General features: G+C 44.4%; 1 protein-coding gene across 1 annotated transcript in view; it reads left to right on the top strand.

The window, feature by feature from the left end:
• LOC144683601 (synaptotagmin-6-like) overlaps window positions 1–18739 on the top strand; it is a 335350-nt gene that overhangs the window by 161817 nt on the left and 154794 nt on the right. Inside the window, exon 3 of the mRNA XM_078546785.1 lies at window positions 15051–15609. Within this exon, the coding sequence (XP_078402911.1) occupies window positions 15051–15609 (559 nt within the window). The remainder of the gene's footprint in view (window positions 1–15050; window positions 15610–18739) is intronic.

Genomic DNA, 18739 nt, shown 5'->3' with positions numbered 1-18739 from the left:
GCTTGTCCCTACAACCACCCCCCACCCCCCCAACTTCTCTTCCCCCCTCCCCCCACCTTAAACCAGCTTATATTTCACCCCTCTCTTAACTTTACTCAGTTCTGCTGAAGGGTCATGAGGACTCGAAATGTCAACTCTTTTCTTCTCCGCCGATGCTGCCAGACCTGCTGAGTTTTTCCAGGTAATTCTGTTTTTGTTTTGGATTTCCAGCATCCGCAGTAGTTTTTTGTTTTTATCATTAGAATTGTAACCTGAATTCCATTCTGAACTTTGGCAACTACCATGAAAGCAGATATTTTCTTCCAGCCACAATTTAGTGTATCTTCCAGGATCTTGGAGTAGAAATTGGTTCTTATTGTGCCTATTCTAAAGGTGTAAAATGAATGCAAAGAGGACCGATTTCAGGGTACAATGTCCTGTGCCCCAAGGATGCCTGAAAAGCACCCAACCCAAAGTGGTTCAGGCTGTTTCTCAGACATCCAGGCCAGCCATATAAAACTAATGTTCAGTCCCTTGCTTACACTAATATAGGGTCTAGCAGCCAGCCATATGGAACATTACAAGAAATGGGCAGAGCAAGCCCAAGGCCTTAATGTGGCCTAGTCAATGTTCACCACTATTAAGGTGAGAAAATCTTCATTCTTAAATTTCTGTGGAGCCAGGGGATGCCAGTATGGCTCTCTTCCACTGTTACTCCCCACTCCTTGGGACTTTCTAGATGGCCACGGCCTGCAGGACAGAAGACCCTAAATTGCAAGCTGTCAGTGGACGCCAACAGGTACTGGCACTCACCCTGAGCATAAGAACATAAGAAATAGGAGCAGGAGTAGGCCATACAACCCCACGAGCCTGCTCCATCATTCAATAAGATGATGACTGATTTGATCTTGGCCTCAACTCCATTTTGCTACTTATTCCCCATAACCCTTAACTCCCTACTCAATCAAGAATCTGTCTATCTCAGCCTTGAATATATTCAATGACCCAACCTCCACTGCTCACTAGAGAATTCTAAAGATTCATGATTGTCTAAGAGAAGAAACTCATCCTCATCTCTGTCTTAAATGGGTGAGCCCTTATTCCACTTCTAGATTCCCCCATCACATCTCTCCGCATCTACCCTGACAAGCCCCCTCAGAATCTTATGTTTCAACACAATCACCTCTCATTCGTCTCAACTCCAATGAGTTTGGCCCAAGGTGCTCAACCTTTCCTCATTAGGTGAGGACTGTGGACCTAATTTGTTATACTCCTCAGGCCATCATCTTCGAGCTTGGAGATCATCTCCTGTGCCTAGTTGGAACTGGCAGGCCAACCCTAAGCACTTTTCATCTCACTACTGTTTAGAAGGTTCTATCTGCAATGCATTATTGACAAAAGGTTTAGATGGAAAATCTGGTTCAGGCCCATTTGTCCACCAGGTCATTTGTTCAGATTTACACCGCTCAGGAGACCGAACACATTTATTTAAACTTTGAAGGATGCAGCCAGGCACTGTATGTATTCACTGACTGCAACAGTGTATTAGTTCAAGACTAGTATAAGATGAATATCGAAGCTCCTCTGCCCTGCAGCCTTAGAAGGATATTTAGTTTGAATGACAGAACCCTTGATAAAAAATACCAGAACTTAAACAACACTGAACCAAAATATTGTATCAATCAATCCAGCAGAAATAGAAATAATTACTTCCACAATTCATTTGGCATTAGACAGGTACAGATTATGGTGGAATTGCTTGGACGATCTCTGTACCTTTTGATCTGCATACAAATGCAACAATAAATCACAGACTAGACTTGGAGGGAAAATAAACTAACATTTAGGCTGCAAAATTCATTTCCATGGTGCCAAGTTCTTTGTTGCTTCAAATGCCATTTTGCTTCCTAAATGCCTCCTGCAGTGCATGTTCCCACTCTGAGTCTAGCCATCCCAGATGGTGTTTTGAGGAGGGCATTAGCAAGCGCACAGGGAGTGTCCACTGCAAGTATGCAGAATAGGCAGATCATGATGCCTTGATACCAGTACTGCCATTTTGTGCAACTAGCAAGCTCCGCTCCCAAGATTACCCGCGCTTAGGGCTCATTCGTCAGTTCAATCACGTGACCCCTAAAGGCAGTAGGAAATGTTTTACCTGCAGCCACTGCATTTTCACCCCTTTTAGTTTTTTTTACATTTCCTATTTACAAAGAATATTTTAATCCACAACATACATGTATATACACAGGTCATGCGATTATAGATTAAGTCTCTGAGGTGGTTTGCTAATTCAGTTAGAGCAGAGTAGCCCTATGACTTGAGATTCTCCCACTGGATCGACATGATCAAGAACTGCAGCATCAGGGACATCCTTAGACAATGGCAGTTCAGGATTAGGTAATTCAGCAGAGACATCAGGTATGTCTATTCTAGGTCAATCTGTCATCTCAAGGATTAGAGGTTTGACATTAATTACAAGTATAATAACTGGTAGTTGGAGTGTCTCTCTACTCCCTAGATGACCCACATGTTTTCAAACAATCCGGTCTTCCACTTCCACTTGGTATGAAAAAGGTCCAGTTTCAGAGATAATTATACCAGGAACCAAACTAGGACCATTTCCAAAATTCTTCACGAAAACTGTAACTCCCACAGTAAATCTTCGAGCTTTGTTATGAGTATCGTGATACAATTTCTGGCTACCCTGGTTCTTCTCTACCTTCCCCTCTAAGTTTGGGAACACCAGACTGAACCTCGTATGAAAGCGACATTTCATCAGTAAGGCAGCATTTCAGATGGTTTTGCACACTTGGTTGCTTGGGGAGTTTTACGATAATTGAGAAAACAACATGAAAGTCGAGTTTCTAACATTTCTCCAGATAACTTCTTCATCCTTGATTGGAAAGTTTGCACTGCTCTTTCAGCTAACCCATTGGACGAGGGCTGATATGGTGCTGTTTTAATATGTTTCATTCTATTTAAACTCATGAATCTCTGTACTGATGAAGACAGAACTATTATCCAAAACAATGACTTCTGGTAGGCCATGTATACTAAAACATTGGTGCAGCTTTTCAATAGTTGCACACAACGTCGGTGGTCTAACTTTATACATATCCATCCATAGAGAATGCGCATTGATCAATAAAAACATGGCACCTATAAATGGACCCACATAGTCTATATGTAGGTTAACCCAGGGTCAACCAGGCCACTTCTCCGGCTGCAGTGGAGCTGAAACAGGCAACTTCTGCTGCTGCTGACACTGGAGACAGTGCTTGACCATGCTTTCAATTTCACTGTCTTTGCCTGGCCACCAGACATAGCTTTGCGCAAGCATCTTCATCTTTGATATGCCTGGATGCACACTGTGAAACTCTGTCAAGAGTGTTTCTCTTCCTTGTGAAGAGACGACAACTCTTGATCCCCATAACAAAATTCCACCTTGACAACTTAACTCAGTTTTACGGACATGGAATGGTTTTATCTCTTCAGGTACTGGTGAATTTGACCATACTTGCAATACCTGGTCTCTGACTGCTGACAAAATTGGATTCCTGTTTGTTCAGTTCTTTATTTGCCAATGAAGAACCCAGGAAATTCAGCATAAGTACAACTTCTTGTGGCACTGGAGCATGTATAATTCTATCTGTTAATGGAAGATGACTGAGTGCATCTGCATTTGCAACATGCACACCAGGACGGTGCATAAAGGTATACTCGTACGCCGATAAAATCAAAGCCCAATGCTGAATTCTTGCTGAGGCTATCAGTGGAATGGCTCAATCCTCACTAAATAAACCCATTAATGGTTTATGGTCTGACACTATGGTGAAATGTCATCCATGCAGATACTGATGGAATTTCTTCACTCCAACTATCACTGATGAACCTTCCTTTTCAAGTTATGAATAACCCTTCTCGACTGCAGAGAGGGTTCTGGAGACATATATTTATCTAATTTAGTAGCCTTGTTCACAGTTAATTTGTAGTCTTTGTAAATGCTAATAGTTTGATCTGGTTTCATCACAGGGACTATGGGTGCTGACAATTCTGAAAATTAGACTGGCTGGATGATGCCTAGCTTCTCTAAGCGGCACAGTTCTGCATCCAACTTCTCCTTTAGGGCATAAGGAACAGGTCTGGGCTTAAGGAACCAGGGTGTCGCCTCCAGATCTACTTATGTTTTTGCTTGTAAGCCTTTTATCTTTCCCAATTCATCACAAAATATGCTGCCATACTTCCTTAACTGCTCAGGAATTCCTCCTGTTACCACTTGAAATATTTCTGACCAGTTGAGCTTAATTTCTTTTAACAAATCAAGGCCCAGAAGACTAGGTCCTGCACCTGTTACAATGATCACTGGAAGCTGGGCTGTCTAAAGGACACAGGTACTGTGGCAATGCCTTTTACCTGTATTGACTCTCCAGTGTATGTCTTCAGCTGAGGTGTGGTTTGCTCCAGATTCAGTGGCTGGGTAGCATCACTTAGGTATTTAAACGTGTGTTCACCCACCACCATGGTCAGGGCTCCCATGCCTTCCTCCATGACTAGAGGTTTCCCATTCACTTGAAGGGTGACGGTTATTGGTTCAGTTTTTACTGCTCTGACATTATATGGGGAATAGGTATCAGTATCAGCAGCTTCTGGTTCAGTTATATTGTGCACTTCAATTATCTTGGTCTGCTGCCTGATTGGCTATCTCGATTTGGCCCTGTATTGCTTTGTTACATACCCTTTTTTGTGACAGCAGGGGCATTCTGCCTCCTTAAATCTGCAGGTTTCCGGTACATGATTACCGCCCCATAGGTTACAGATTAATTTCTGAATCGCTGCTGTGATGCTTCCACTATGCAATCACTACAATGCACCTCGGAAGATTGTGGTGCGATCGAAGAGCTTCCTGTTGAGGTCATTTTTTTAAAAATTCATTCACAGGGTGTGGGTGTCACTGGCTGGGGCAGCATTTATGGCTCATCCCTATTGCCCTTGAACCATTACAGTCCATGTGATGTAGCCAGTGTTGTTAGGAAGGGAGTTCCAGGATTTTGACCCAGCCACAGTGAAGGAACAGCGATATGCCCACAACCATCTTCCTTTCTGCTAGGTATGATTCCAACCAGCAGAGAGATTTCCCCCTGATTCCCATTGACTCCAGTTTTGCTAGAGCTCCTTGATACCACACTCAGTCAAATGCTGCCTTGATGTCAAGAGCAGTCAATGTCACCTCACCTGGGGAGTTAAGTTCTTTTGTCCATGTTTGAACCAAGGCTGTAATGAGGTCAGGAGCTGAGTGGCCCTTGCAGAACCCAAACTTGGCATCAGTGAGCAGTTTATTGCTAAGCCAATGCTGCGTGATAGCACTGTTGATGACCCCTTCCATTACTTTACTGATGTTCAAGAGTAGACTGATGGGATTGGATTTGTCCTGCTTTTTGTGTACAGGACATACCTGGGCAATTTTCCTCATAGCTGGGTAGATGCCAGTGTTGTAGCTGTACTGGAACAGCTTGGCTAGTGGCCTGGCAAGTTCTGGAGAACAAGTCTTCAGTACCATTCCCGGAATATTGTCAGAGACCATAGCCTTTGCAGTATCCAGTGCCTTCAGCCATTTCTTGATATCACGTAGAGTAAATCAAATTGGCTGAAGACTGGCATCTGTGATGCTGGGGACCTCTGAAGGAGGCTGAGATGGATCATCCACTCAGTACTTCTGGCTGAAGGTTGTACCAAATGCTTTAGCCTTATCTTTTGCACTGATGTGCTTGGCTCCTCCATCATTGGGGATGGGGATATTTGTGAACCCTCCTCCTCCAATGAGTTGTTTAATTGTCCACCACCATTCATGACTAGATGTGGCAGGACTGCAGAGCTTAGATCAGATCTGTTGGTTGTGGGATCACTTAGCTCTGTCTATCACTTGCTGCTTATGCTGTTTGGCATGCAAGCAGTCCTGTGTAGTAGCTTCACCAGGTTGACACCTCATTTTTAGGTATGCCTGGTGCTGCTCCTGGCATGCCCTCCTGCACTCGTCATTGAACCAGGATTGATCCCCTGGCTTGATGGTAATGGTAGAGTGGGGGATATGCCGGGCCATGAGGTTACAGATTGTGTTAGAGTACAATTCTGCTGCTGCTGATGGCCCACAGCACCTCATATATGCCCAGTCTTGAGTTGCTAGAGCTGTTTGAAATCTATCCCATTTAGTACGGTGATAGTGCCACACAACGTGATGGAGGGTATCCTCAATGTGAAGGCGGGACTTCATCTCCACAATGACTGTGCGGTAGTCACTCCTACAGATACTGTCATGGACAGATGCATTTGCAGCAGGCAGGTTGGTGAGGATTAAGTCAAGTATATTTTTCCCTCTTGTTGGTTCCCTCATCACCTGCCGCAGACCCAGTCTAGCAGCTATGTCATTTAGGACTCGGCCAGCTCGGTCAGTAGTGGTGCTACCGAGTCACTCTTGGTGATGGACATTGAAGTCCCCCACCCAGAGTACATTCTGTGCCTTTGCCACCCTCAGTGCTTCTTCCAAGTGGGTGTTCAACGTGGAGGAGCACTGATTCATCAGCTGAGGCAGGGCGGTACGTGGTAATCAGCAGGAGGTTTCCTTGCCCATGTTTGACCTGATGCAATGAGACTTCATGGGTTCTGGAGTCAATGTTGAGGACTCCCAGGGCAACTCCTTCCCAACTGTATACTACTGTGCTGCCACCTCTGCTGGGTCTGTCCTGCTGGTGGGATGGTGATGGTCGTGTCTTGGACATTATCTGTTAAATATGAATCTGTGAAGATGACTATGTCAGCCCTGTTGCTTGACTAGTCTGAGGCAGCTCTCCCAATTTTGGCACTAGCCCCCAGATGTTAGTAAGGAGGCCTTTGCAGGGCCGACAGGGCTGAGTTTGCCCTTGTTGTACCCGGTGCTTAGGTCGATGCTGGGTGGTCCGTCTGTTTTCATTCCTTTTTTGAGACTTTGTAGAGTTTGACTTGCTAGGCCATTTCAGAGTCAACCACATTGCTGTGGATCTGGATTCACAGACCAGGTAAGAACAGCAGATTTCCTACACTAGAGGACATTAGTGAACCAAATGGGTTTTTACAACATTCAATGATGGTTTCATGGTCATCATTAGGCTTTTGATTCCAGAATTTTATTGAATTCAAATTCCACCATCTATCATGGTGGGATTTGATCCCGGGTCCCCAGAGCATTAGCCTGGATCTCTGGATTACTCGTCCAGCGACAATACCATTATGCCATCGCCTCCTCAAAAGGAGCCAAATGGATTCTTCAAAACAATGGGCTCCCAACACAGGCCTTGGAGCTCTGCTGGAGTATAGAGTATTATTTGGCGAATACAAAGTTATGGCAGGCAGATGGTAAATGCCAAGCTGCCCAAATCCCAGAGGAAAACTTGAAGCAGTTGCCACAACTATTTTTGCAATTTGTACTTATTTTGAGATGTGGGCTTTGAATTCAGTAAAAGAAGGCCAACGAGTCTTATAGCTTTCTTACAAAACTAAATTAAACCTTTATTACAAGAAGAAATGATTTTAACCCCTTACATGGATCTACAAATTGCTGTGATAACTTCTAAATCCTCAAATTAATCTAACTCCCAGTTACACTTTCGTTGAGGCAACAGTGAACACACAGATTTTAAAAGACCCAGGCAAAGAAACATGATACCCTGAACAGTCGAATTCAAAGTGAGTTTTCTTAACTTCAGTTTCTTTGGACAACAGCTTGAGGCTTAGATGCTGGAGACTTTTCACACTTGTTAGATCTTAGAATGCCTTCGCTTACACAGAACCTTCTCTCCTTTATACATATTTTCCCCTTTGGATGCAAATTCCCATTGTTTCACTTTGGACTTTACCTCTTTAATAATAAAAAAAATCTATCATAGTACCAATTTTACCAGCAATCTTTGGGAAAAATAAACACACTGGGCAGAATTTTGCCCTTGATGGGCGGGTGGGCCCAACTGGCTCGGCGGTGGGCAGGCAGCCGATCGCCACCGCTGAAATGGGCCCTGCTGCCATTTTGAGTGGGCGGGCCAATTAAGGCCCGCCCAGCGAGCCGCCCGACGGGAAGCGCTATGCATTTCCTGTGCGAGGAGGGAGGGAGTCCCTAACTGTCAAAGTGCACTCCACATCTCCCTGAGACTAAGTGCTGTCTCAGGGAGAGTGCTGAAAGTTTTATAAACTTCAAAAATAGAAAAATATTAAAAAAAATTAACATGTCCCCCTCATGTGACGATGTCACACAAGATGGGACATGTTAATAAATATCACATAAACTTTATTAAAGCTTTTAAAAACAGACATGAAACCTCATCCCGCCAGTGGATTTTTTTCATGTTTTTTCAGAAGCCCGCTGGGGCTCCTGGCCTGCCCGCCAGCCTTAAGGTTGAACGGGCAAGGCCTTTAATTGGCTTAATTATCCTGTCAATGGCCTCAATTGGCCATTGACAGGTCGGCTGGCGGACAGCTGATTTCACTGTCCGCCTGCCTTCCTGAATATTTAAATGAGGCAGGATGACGTCAGGGGTTCCTCCCGATGTCATCCTGCATCATTTTCCTGTCGGCGAGCGGGCCCCGCCCCCAGCTCACCAACGGAAAAATTCTGCCCACTGTTTCTTAACTTCCCCTGGCTGAGTTTAATATTTCACTCCCTGTTTTGAATTCAAACTAGCCTGGTTTATTTAAATATACAAAGGTTCCCTTTACACTTATGTTTACCTGCTTAACATTTCAAACCAACTTATCTTCTGTTACATCAACGCCTTCAGACCAGCTTCCTTTAATTCAACTAAGTCACACACACACACACACACACACATCCCACTATTACCCCACTTTAAAATAAATTCTAATAACATTATGAAAATTATTATGTCTTCCTGACAATCCAACCAATATAAAGGGTGCTATGTACCTGATATACGGGATGCTTTGTACCCGATACAAGCTTAAGATCGTATGTAAGCTTGAGAAAGAAACACTGAATTGTCTTGACACTCTTTATTAAATTTAGTAAATGAGATAATAAAACACAACACCTTATATATGGATCATCTAACTACTGATTAGCTCACACAACAAGGACTCCTCAGGTAGTTGCGAGAATGACACCTTGACTGCTTACACTAGCCACAAAAAGGCTAGACCAAAGTCCCCAAGGTGCTCCAGTGTATTGTATCTTCTGTAAATTTAATTAGGTGAGACAAATGTGGGTACAGTGCATCATTACATTCAGTGTGTATGCTGTTTATACATAAACTCATATCGTTCTGAGATTGGCTCCTATTATTTGTTGTGCAAGCCCATCACTGTCCCAAGTTGTTCATTAAGCTGTGAACATTCTCAGTCATTAACTGCAGCTTTCAATGATCAGACACACACACAATGCCTCGTCAATCCCAGGCTACTCCTGCACTCATTGACTGATTTACTATAAACCCACTGTACTTCTTGACTCTTATCATGAACGGTTATGAGATAATGTTACCTGACATTGTATCGCTGTTACAAAACAAGTGTTTAATATGTGATATTATATTTTATATTAAGAAAATCTTAATATTGCTGTTCTACTTGATTCAGCTAAACTTACAGAGAGTACTATATATTTATGGAATTTATTTTAAATGTTTCTTCTGAGTGTCACCCTGGTGTAACAGATGATTAATATAAAAGTAAAATACTGCGGATGCTGGAAATCTGAAATAAAAATAAAAAGTACTGGTAAAACTCAGTAGGGCTGCAGTATCTGTAGAGAGAGGAACAGAGTTAATGTTTCAAGTCCAATATGACTTCTTCAGAACTGAAGGGAGGTAGAAATGTGACAGGTTGTATGGTGTTGAAAAAGGGGGGAGGGTCAAGGCTAGGTTAGAGGGCAGGAGAGATTAAGTAACAAATATGTCATGGAATAAAAGGCGAAGAGAATGATAATGGTTATAGCAAAGAAATAAAGCATTGATCCACAGTAAATGTTAATAACCGAATAAGGGACAGCTTTGTCTGAAAGTAAAAACATGGAAACAAGATACAGACTGGCATTTGGCAAATAAAAAAATCAAAATGGAGGAAAGATTTAATGGTCTGAAGTTTCTGAACACAATGCTGAGTCCAGAAGGCTGTAAAGTGCCTGATCAGAAGATGAGATGCTGGGCGGAATTTTACACCCCATCGTGGTGGGGGCATGACCGTAAAATGTGGCGAGCCTGTTCAAAACTCCATTGACTTTGGCGGGATTGGAAAATCCCGCCAGCAGAAGGGGCCATAAAATTGCGCCCGCTGTCCTTCAAGCTTGTGTTGTGCTTCACTGGAACATTACAGCAGACTGAGGGCAGAAATGTGAGTGTGAGAGCAAGCTGGTGAATGAAAATGGCACAAAACCGAAAGGTCAGGGTCATGCTTGTAGACTGAGCGGAGGTGTTCCGCAAAGCAGCCCAGTCTGTGTTTGATCTCCCTGATATAGAGGTGAGGTCACAAATTATAACTTCAGAATACCACTGGCAACTTGGGGCAGGGTCTTTAGGTTGGCGAGTGGGGGGGCGGGGCCCACTTACCGACGCGTAAAATGATGCGGGATAACATCGGGCGGAACTCCCGATGTCACCTCACATCAATTCCATTATCAGGTCGGCGGGGTCGCAGCCGAATCAGCTGTGTGCCCGCCAACCTGTCAACGGCCAATGAGGCCATTGAAAAAGCACTTAACGTAACTAATGGATCTGCCCGTCCAACCTTAACGTTGGCGAGTAAGCCGGGAGCCCTGGCGGGCTTAAGAAAAAGCATGAAACCTCATCCATGAGCAGGATGAGGTTTCATGAGGGTTTTTAAATATTTAATAAAGGCTGATGAAAGTGATGGATATGTCCAAACTCATGTGACGATATCACATGAGGGGACATGTCAGGGAAATTTTGTTTTTGTCTCTTTAGCATTTTTAAATTTGAAGCCGAACTCACTGAGGCAGCAATAGCCTCAGGAAGATCAGTGCACTCTTTCATGCGCGTGCGCGAAAGAGCGCACTCTCAGCTGAGGGAATCCCCTTCCGCCCGCACAGGGAGCGCATAGCGCTTCTTGGTGGACCTTCACACTGGGCGGGCCTTAATTGGCCAGCCCACGTAAAATGGCGGCACGCCCCCAACTGGGGGCACTGATCGGAGGTGCACCTGCCTGCGCCCGCTTCTGCACTTCCCCCACAATGGGGGGAAAATTCTTCCCTTGGTTCCACCAAGAATTTGGCAAAAGCATTTCCTGTCCTCCTGCTCTAGTCAATTCTTTTCCACTGAAATCATTTCCAAAGAGAGAAACAAAAAACAATGAAATGCCTTTTATGAAATCCATTTTGATTTAAGTTATTACAGTTTGCCAAGTTATGAAGAGTCACAAATTGATTTCTCCCAGTCAGGAGAAAAATCTAACCCACTTTGAACACTGCTGGCATGAAAATGTGGCATGGATAGTGGATGACTTCTCATAACTGAGAATTGAAAGTCTGTTCTTGCTGTCAAAAATGATAAATCTGTGTTATAAGGCAGGCCAGCACTGTTTTAAAAGCAAGTCCCTTTTGTGACTCCCAAATATACTGGGAGTCTCTCCATCCCTCTTTCCTGGTAGATAATAGAGAATGAAGTAAAATTGAGAATCTCCAGCTTTTGTTTGGAATTTCGCGATGCATCAGGCAGAGGGACCAAGACCCGTAGAGAATATGCAATTAAAGAAATTGTGCTGTTTTATTCATCAAGAAAAGGAGATAAAGTACAAATAACAAAAACAAGGTGGCTTCAACAATTCTTTATTCTACAAATGTTCTGGTAGCTAATGCAGACAGCAGGTAATGAATATGCACATGAGCGAGGTTGCATAGGACCAATTAAGGTCCTGGCCTCAGGGATAACTTTGACTTTCGGAATGCACGTTCATTTAAACCAATACTTTAAAGGAAAGTTTAGCACTTTTTTTTTTAGCCAGGTTTTTGTGATTAAATTCTGTGGTGATTGTTAAAGAGGATGGTGAATAGCAACAAATACTGAAAATGTGGCTCCCAGTTCGAGCATCCCATAAATACTCTCAGAATGATCTCCTCCAACAATGTGTTGGTAACTAGGGGCAGGTTTTTCCGGTTGGCGAGCGGGGGTGGATCCTGTTCACCGATGCGTAAAAATGAAGTGGGTATACATTGGGCGTGCGTCCCGACGTCACCCCGCGTCATTTAGATTTTCAGTTCGGTGGGTGCGCAGCCAAATCAGCTGCGTGCCCGCCAAAGTATCAATGGCCTATTAAGGCCATTAAAAAACAAATTAACCTCATTAATGCGCCTACCCGTCCAACCTTAAGGTTGGCGGTCAGGCCGGGAGACCTGGCAGCCTCGGAAAAAGCATCAAACCTCATCCATGGGCGAGATGAAGTTTCATGAGAGTCTTTAAATTTTTAATAAAGGTCTCAATAAAAGTTATGGACATGTCCCAACTCATGTGACAGTGGGACATGGCAGGGAAATGTTTTAACCCTCTTTATTTAAAGTTTTAAATCAGAGACGATCTCCATGGGGCAGCACTTTGCCTCAGGGAGAGGGCGCACTCCCGGCTTAGGGGATCCACCCCCGCCCCCCTGCCTGCACAGGTAGCGCGTAGCACTTCCTGTCGGGCGTCACACTGGGCAGGCCTTAATTGGCCTGCCCACGTAAAATGGTGGCGCGCCCCCAACTGGAGGCGCTGATCGGAGGCCCGTCCGCCTGGGTCCGCTCCCACTCTTCCCCCCTGATGGGGGAGAAATGTTGGCCTGGATCTCTAATTACAGGTATGAGCAGGTGGTTGCGAATGTCCTCCCACCAATTATTTTAAGGGCACCCTGGAGCTCTCCTGACCTTCTGACTGGCATTTCTGTCTCAGCCATGTCACCAAAATTAACTGTCTGTTCATCTTATGGCTGTTAGGGGGATTATCTGTGTGTGCAAAATGGCTGCCACACTTGCCAGTGTACCATTTCCTGCATGTATTTAATTGTGTGTGGTATGCTTTAAGATGTTTTGATGTGGTAACAGTCATTATTATTGACAAACCCCATTTTGTTCTATGCTTTTGATGAATGATTCAGGGATTTAAAGAGAGAGAATGAGCAGCTCAGAGATAACAAAAGGGCCGTAGGATTGAAGGGGAGATAGGGAGGGGAATTGAAAAAAGAATGAGAAATTTAAAATTGTGGTGTTGTCAAATCAGGAGCCAATGTTGGTCAGCAAAATCAGTGTTCAGAGATTAGTGAAACCTTCAGTTGCCAATAGACTGAACAGTTGTGAGGATATTGCATGCATAATATGTACTACATTCCAAACACCTAGGGCCGGGATTTTACGGCCCTGCCTGCTGCCGGGATCATCCGATCACGCCACAAGTCAGCGGAGATTTGGTTGGGCTGCTGAATCTCCTGCAGCAGGTCCCTCCGTGCCGGGACAGGGAAGTCCCGGGCCTAGTTTGCAGGCTCACAGTTCCAATCAAAATGTCTAAAAGTAAACAACAAAGTAATGAATGGCAATTATTTTTGGTGTCCACCTTGAATCATTGGTAGCACTCTCATCTCTGAATCAGAAGTTTGTGGGTTCTTGTCCCATTCCAGATGCTGGAGCATGCAATGAAGATTGCAGTACTGTGGGAGTTCTGTACTGTTGGAGATGCCAGCTTTGGATGAGATGCTAAACTGTCACGAGGTGACCGCTCTCGGGAGGACATAAAAGTGACATTCACGCCACACAAGTGCGTGGCGATGACGATCTCCAACAAGAGGGACTCTAACCATTTCCTCTTGACATTCAATGGCATTACCATCACAGAATCCCCCTCTACCAACATCCTGGCGGTTACTATTGACCAGAAGCTGAGCTGGACCAGCCATATAAATACTGTGGCTATAAGAGCAAGTCAGAGGCTGGGACTTCTGCAATGAATAACTGGCCTTCTGGTTCCCCAAAGCCTGTCCACCATCTACTAGGCACAAGTCAGGAGTGTGATGGAAGAATCTCTACTTGTCTGGATGAGTGCAGCTCCAACAACACTCAAGAAGCTCGACACCATCCAGGGCAAAGTAGCCGGCTTGACTGACACCCCATCAACCACCTTAAAAAGTCAGTCCCACTACCACCATCGCACAGTAGCAGCAGTGGTTACCATCTACATGATGCACTGTAGCAACTCACCAAGGCTCCTTCAACAGCACCTTCCAAATCCGTGACCTCTACCACCTGGGACAAGGGTAGCAGATATGTAGGAACACCACCACCTATTTGCAAGTTCCCCTTCAAGCCACACACCATCCTGACTTGGAAATATATCGCTGTTTCTTCACTGTCACTGGGTCTAAACCCTGGAACTCCCTTTCTAACAGCACTCTGGGTGTTCCTACAACTCATGGACTGCAGCGTTCAAGAAGGCAGCTCACCACCACCTTCTAAAGGGCAATTAGGGATGGGCAATAAATGCTGGTTTAGCCAACAATGCTCACATCCCATGCATGAAGAAATAAAAAATAATCTTTTGCCGCTATTTCAAAGAACAACAGGAAAATTCTCTCCGATGTTGTGGCCAATATTTATCCTTCAACCCACATCGGTAAAACAGATTATTTGGTTATTATCAAATTGCAGTTTGTTGGATCTTGCTATGCACAAATTAGCTGCTGCTTTTTTTTACAATATTATTGTAACTACACTCAAAGCACTTCATTGACATAAAACACTTTGGGTCATGAAAGGTGCTATATAAATGTGACTTCCTTCCTTCCTGTTATACTCCTGATAACCAGTTAATAAAGGAAGAAACCAGAGCCAATCTTTACAGTCTTTATTCACAGGAGTGAAACAGTACAGGCATATATCTCCTGATTCCATTCAACTCTTGTGTCAGTAAGTGTGTCTTTACATATGCTCCCATCCTCTACCTGTATGTGCTTAACCTCATTTGATACAATTAACACTTCCTTCTTTCCTTCCCAACTCCCATTTCCCAAACCATTGAGTGCACATATCAATTTAATTTTCTTTTAATTATTTACTCCAGGCACAGCTCGTTTAAGAGACACTTACCAAGGCAGATGCACGTATCAAGTGTTGACTACAGCACAGACTCCTTACCACACAAAGAACAAGCCACGAGTATCGGCAGGATCAAACCAGAGCTCTACAAACAGAAATCCGTGGATTCGGAAGACACGAAGAAAGAAGATGGGAAAACCTGTGGGAAAATCAACTTCATGCTAAAATACGACTATGAAAACGAAATGTTGATTGTCACAATCCTCAAGGCTTTTGACCTGCCTGCGAAAGACTTTTGTGGAAGTTCGGACCCCTATGTAAAAATCTACCTTCTTCCCGATCGGAAAAGGAAGTTCCAGACCCGAGTGCACAGAAAGACACTCAATCCTACCTTTGATGAGAGCTTCCAGTTTCCTGTATCATATGATGAACTCACCAACAGGAAGCTGCACTTGAGTGTATATGACTTTGACAGGTTTTCTAGACATGATATGATTGGGGAGGTGATTTTAGAGAATCTGTTTGAGATTTCAGATCTCTCCCGCGATACCTCCATCTGGAAGGATATTCAATACGCCACAACTGTGAGTATTTGAGTCTCTTTATTTATGCCAGTATCAGTGTGCATGAAGAATTTGCCCTGACTAGGTTCAGTTGCTTTTACACTTGCCTCTAGGACAGAAAGTTATGAACTATAGCACCGCTGCAGGACGTGAGCCAATGAACTAGGCTGGCACTTGACTACCACTGCCTGCAGTGTCAGGGCTGTGGTCCCTCTGATAGGATATTCATGTAGAATGATACTGGGTAGTAACAAGCGGTTGCTAAATGGGAGCCTATTTTATACTCTGCCTGATTTCTCACCCATAGAAGACATCCCACCATTTTGAACTGGATTTGAACCCAGGCCTAAGTGGTGAAAGGGCACTATCTAAACCACTTCCTAATTCCATTCTCAGCCTAGTTACTCTCACTAAAACCAACGGCTGAGATGTTCAAATTTTTTGATCCACTTTTACATTTTGCCAAAATGATGCCTTTTAAAACACTCTACTCAATACAATTCAACCGAGGGTCTAAATGTAAGTGGCCATGAAGAGCAAGGGGAATAACTTGCATGTGATTTTGGCAATGCAACTTGCTTCAACATTTGAATTCAATTAGCTCTCATCCTATCTGCTAAGGTATATCTGGTCTCAGGTATCTTGCAAAGATCTCATTTTAAACAGGACATTAAAACATCTGAAAACACTAATTATTCTAATGGGGTGGATTTTATGTTTGGAAATTGGGGCTGCCATGAGTGAATCTGGCATGGTGACATCGGGTCTCGAACCCAACATCAGTACACCAGCTTCCCATAATACGGGAGTTGGGCCAGCAGCCTGCCCACCATTTTTTAAAAACTCATTAAGGGCAATTCAGCTTGTTAACATACCCACTGACCCGAGTAATATTGTCCACAATGCCATAATGCGGTGGGTGCATGGGAAACATGGTCAGTGTGAGTTACGTTTTTCAGCGAAAAGTGCTGCAAAGGCAGATATGAAGGCTGCAAGTGGAACTATGACTGACTTTACCAGAACAGGGCTGGGAGACTTTGGTGTAAAATTCACATTTGTTTTTTATTGAACTTAAAACTCCATTGGGCAATTGCCTGAGGGAAGGGGAACAGCCAACAAGTGTTGCAGGCAAAATTGTGCACTGTGGTGACATTGCTGTGCCTAATGGGACTAGCCCATTCCGTGGGAGGCTCCTCCTCTAGTGAGGGGGAGAAGAGGAGGAGAAGGAGAAGGAAGAGGGAAGCTAGCCAAGGACAGGGGTGATTGAACGAGCTGGCTTACTTGATGCTGAGCAAGGGCCTCCAGAGGGGAGGCAACAGGAGCTGCCAGGTAGACAGAGGAGAAGGCACTACCCTGCCAACCATGCTAACAGGGTTAGGATGTCCTTCTTCAAAACCTGGAATGACAGTGCCTCCTATCACAGTTTTATTTCACAGCATCCTACTACTACTTTGCTTGAAGCTATAGTTAAAGAGGTTAGTTGTTCTGTTTTAGTTGTGTTGGCATCACAGATAACAATGTTCTGCCAACATTTTATGAATGAAACAGCAATGTGATATCATATAGTTTTTGCAATGATGATTGAGGGATGAGCATTGGCCAGGACACTGGGGATAACTCCCCTGCACTTCTTCAAAATAGTGCCATGGATCTTTTAAACCCACCCAAACAGGCAGATGGGATCTCAGATTAATATGTCATCTGAGAGGCAGCACCTCCAATAGTGCAGTGCTCCTTCCATATTGCACTGAACTGTCAGCCTTGACTTCTGTACTCAAGCCCCTGGAGTGAGACTTGTACTCAGAACCTTGTGGTTCAGAGGCAAGTGTGTCAAATCCGGCTGTCTAAATATCAGAGCTGTCTGAAAACCAGACAGTTTTAGAATGTGCCATGCATCAACTTTAATTTAGTAAAATAAATAAATTAATTTACCTGGACAATTCGGCTAGGCGCTGCATTGGTGTGGTGTAGCTCCAGATTAGTTACCCGCTTCGCCGCTTGCGGGACAGTTTATTCCCTGCCCTCCAAGTGACCCTTGACCTTACCTGACCGACTTGACCCAAACCGCCCAGCCTGAAATCCGGCAAGATCTGAAATCCGGCGTGGCTTTGATCCCGAGGTTGCCCATTTTGAGACACCGTGCCTGTACCAACTGAGTCACAGCTGGCACACAGCTGTTCGGCAAAGTAAGTGATATTTCTGTCCATACTGACCTGACTGGAGTGCAGGTATTTTGTAGTTTAATTGCTGCCTGGGATTTAAAGTGCATAAAATAATTGTTGAACTGGTGTTGGAATTTTGCGTTTAAGGACAACTTTCACCCTTGCCTTTAATGGAGCTGTTTCTGCAAGATTTCCCACAATTTATGCTGGTAACTGAATTGTTAAAGTGGAAAGTTCATTCATTTTTAAACCTTTTGGGGGTGGGGGGGTGGGGGGGGGAGCGTCAGGGACCATCCACTTTGACTGTGTGTGAAGTTCCTCGGTGCACTTGAACAAATCAGGTACAAAATGATTCATGTGAAACGAGACCCCAGGTGGCAGGGAGTCGGAGGGGGGCAGGGGTTGGGGGGGGGTGGGGGGGGGGGTGGCGTTGGGGTGTGGAGGTGGATATCAGACTCAGATATTTATATTACTGTCTAAGTGCATTAGGCTTGTAGGTGCCCCTGTGCTGTTACACCCTACATTCTAGCCTTTACCTCATGGCTGAGTTCGGTGAAATCTGTGGCATCTGTGCGATGTCACAGGCACTCCAACGACAAGTGCAGGAAGTGCAGCCTTTGCAGTCACAGCATCACCAAACTCAGCCATACGCCCGCCTAACATCATAATTTGGTCAACTTCTCCTTGATTAACTTTTGGCTGTATTTTTCAAATGCCTTGGTGTGTATTACCACACACAGAGAGTCAAATCCCAGTAAAAATCAGTAATCCTGGCGCAGTTAGACTGGAGTTCCATTTTAAGGCACTGTGAATAAGATCAGTTTGAGTAAATTTTACTGAAATCCTTCTTTTCCAAGTTTTACTGTTTTTTTCCTTGTGGGTGAGTTGGCAACTCTAACCACCCAAAACCTCTGAGCAGAGCAGGCCCGATGATGATGCCCCTCCAGCAGCTCACTTTGGCACAGGTTTCCTAAATGGGGCGTTAGTCC

This window comes from Cetorhinus maximus, chromosome 8, assembly GCF_964194155.1.
Source record: "Cetorhinus maximus chromosome 8, sCetMax3.hap1.1, whole genome shotgun sequence".
Lineage (NCBI taxonomy): Eukaryota > Metazoa > Chordata > Chondrichthyes > Lamniformes > Cetorhinidae > Cetorhinus > Cetorhinus maximus.
The sequence above is the reverse complement of the archived record's forward strand: the minus strand, read 5'-3'. Positions and strand labels throughout refer to the sequence as shown.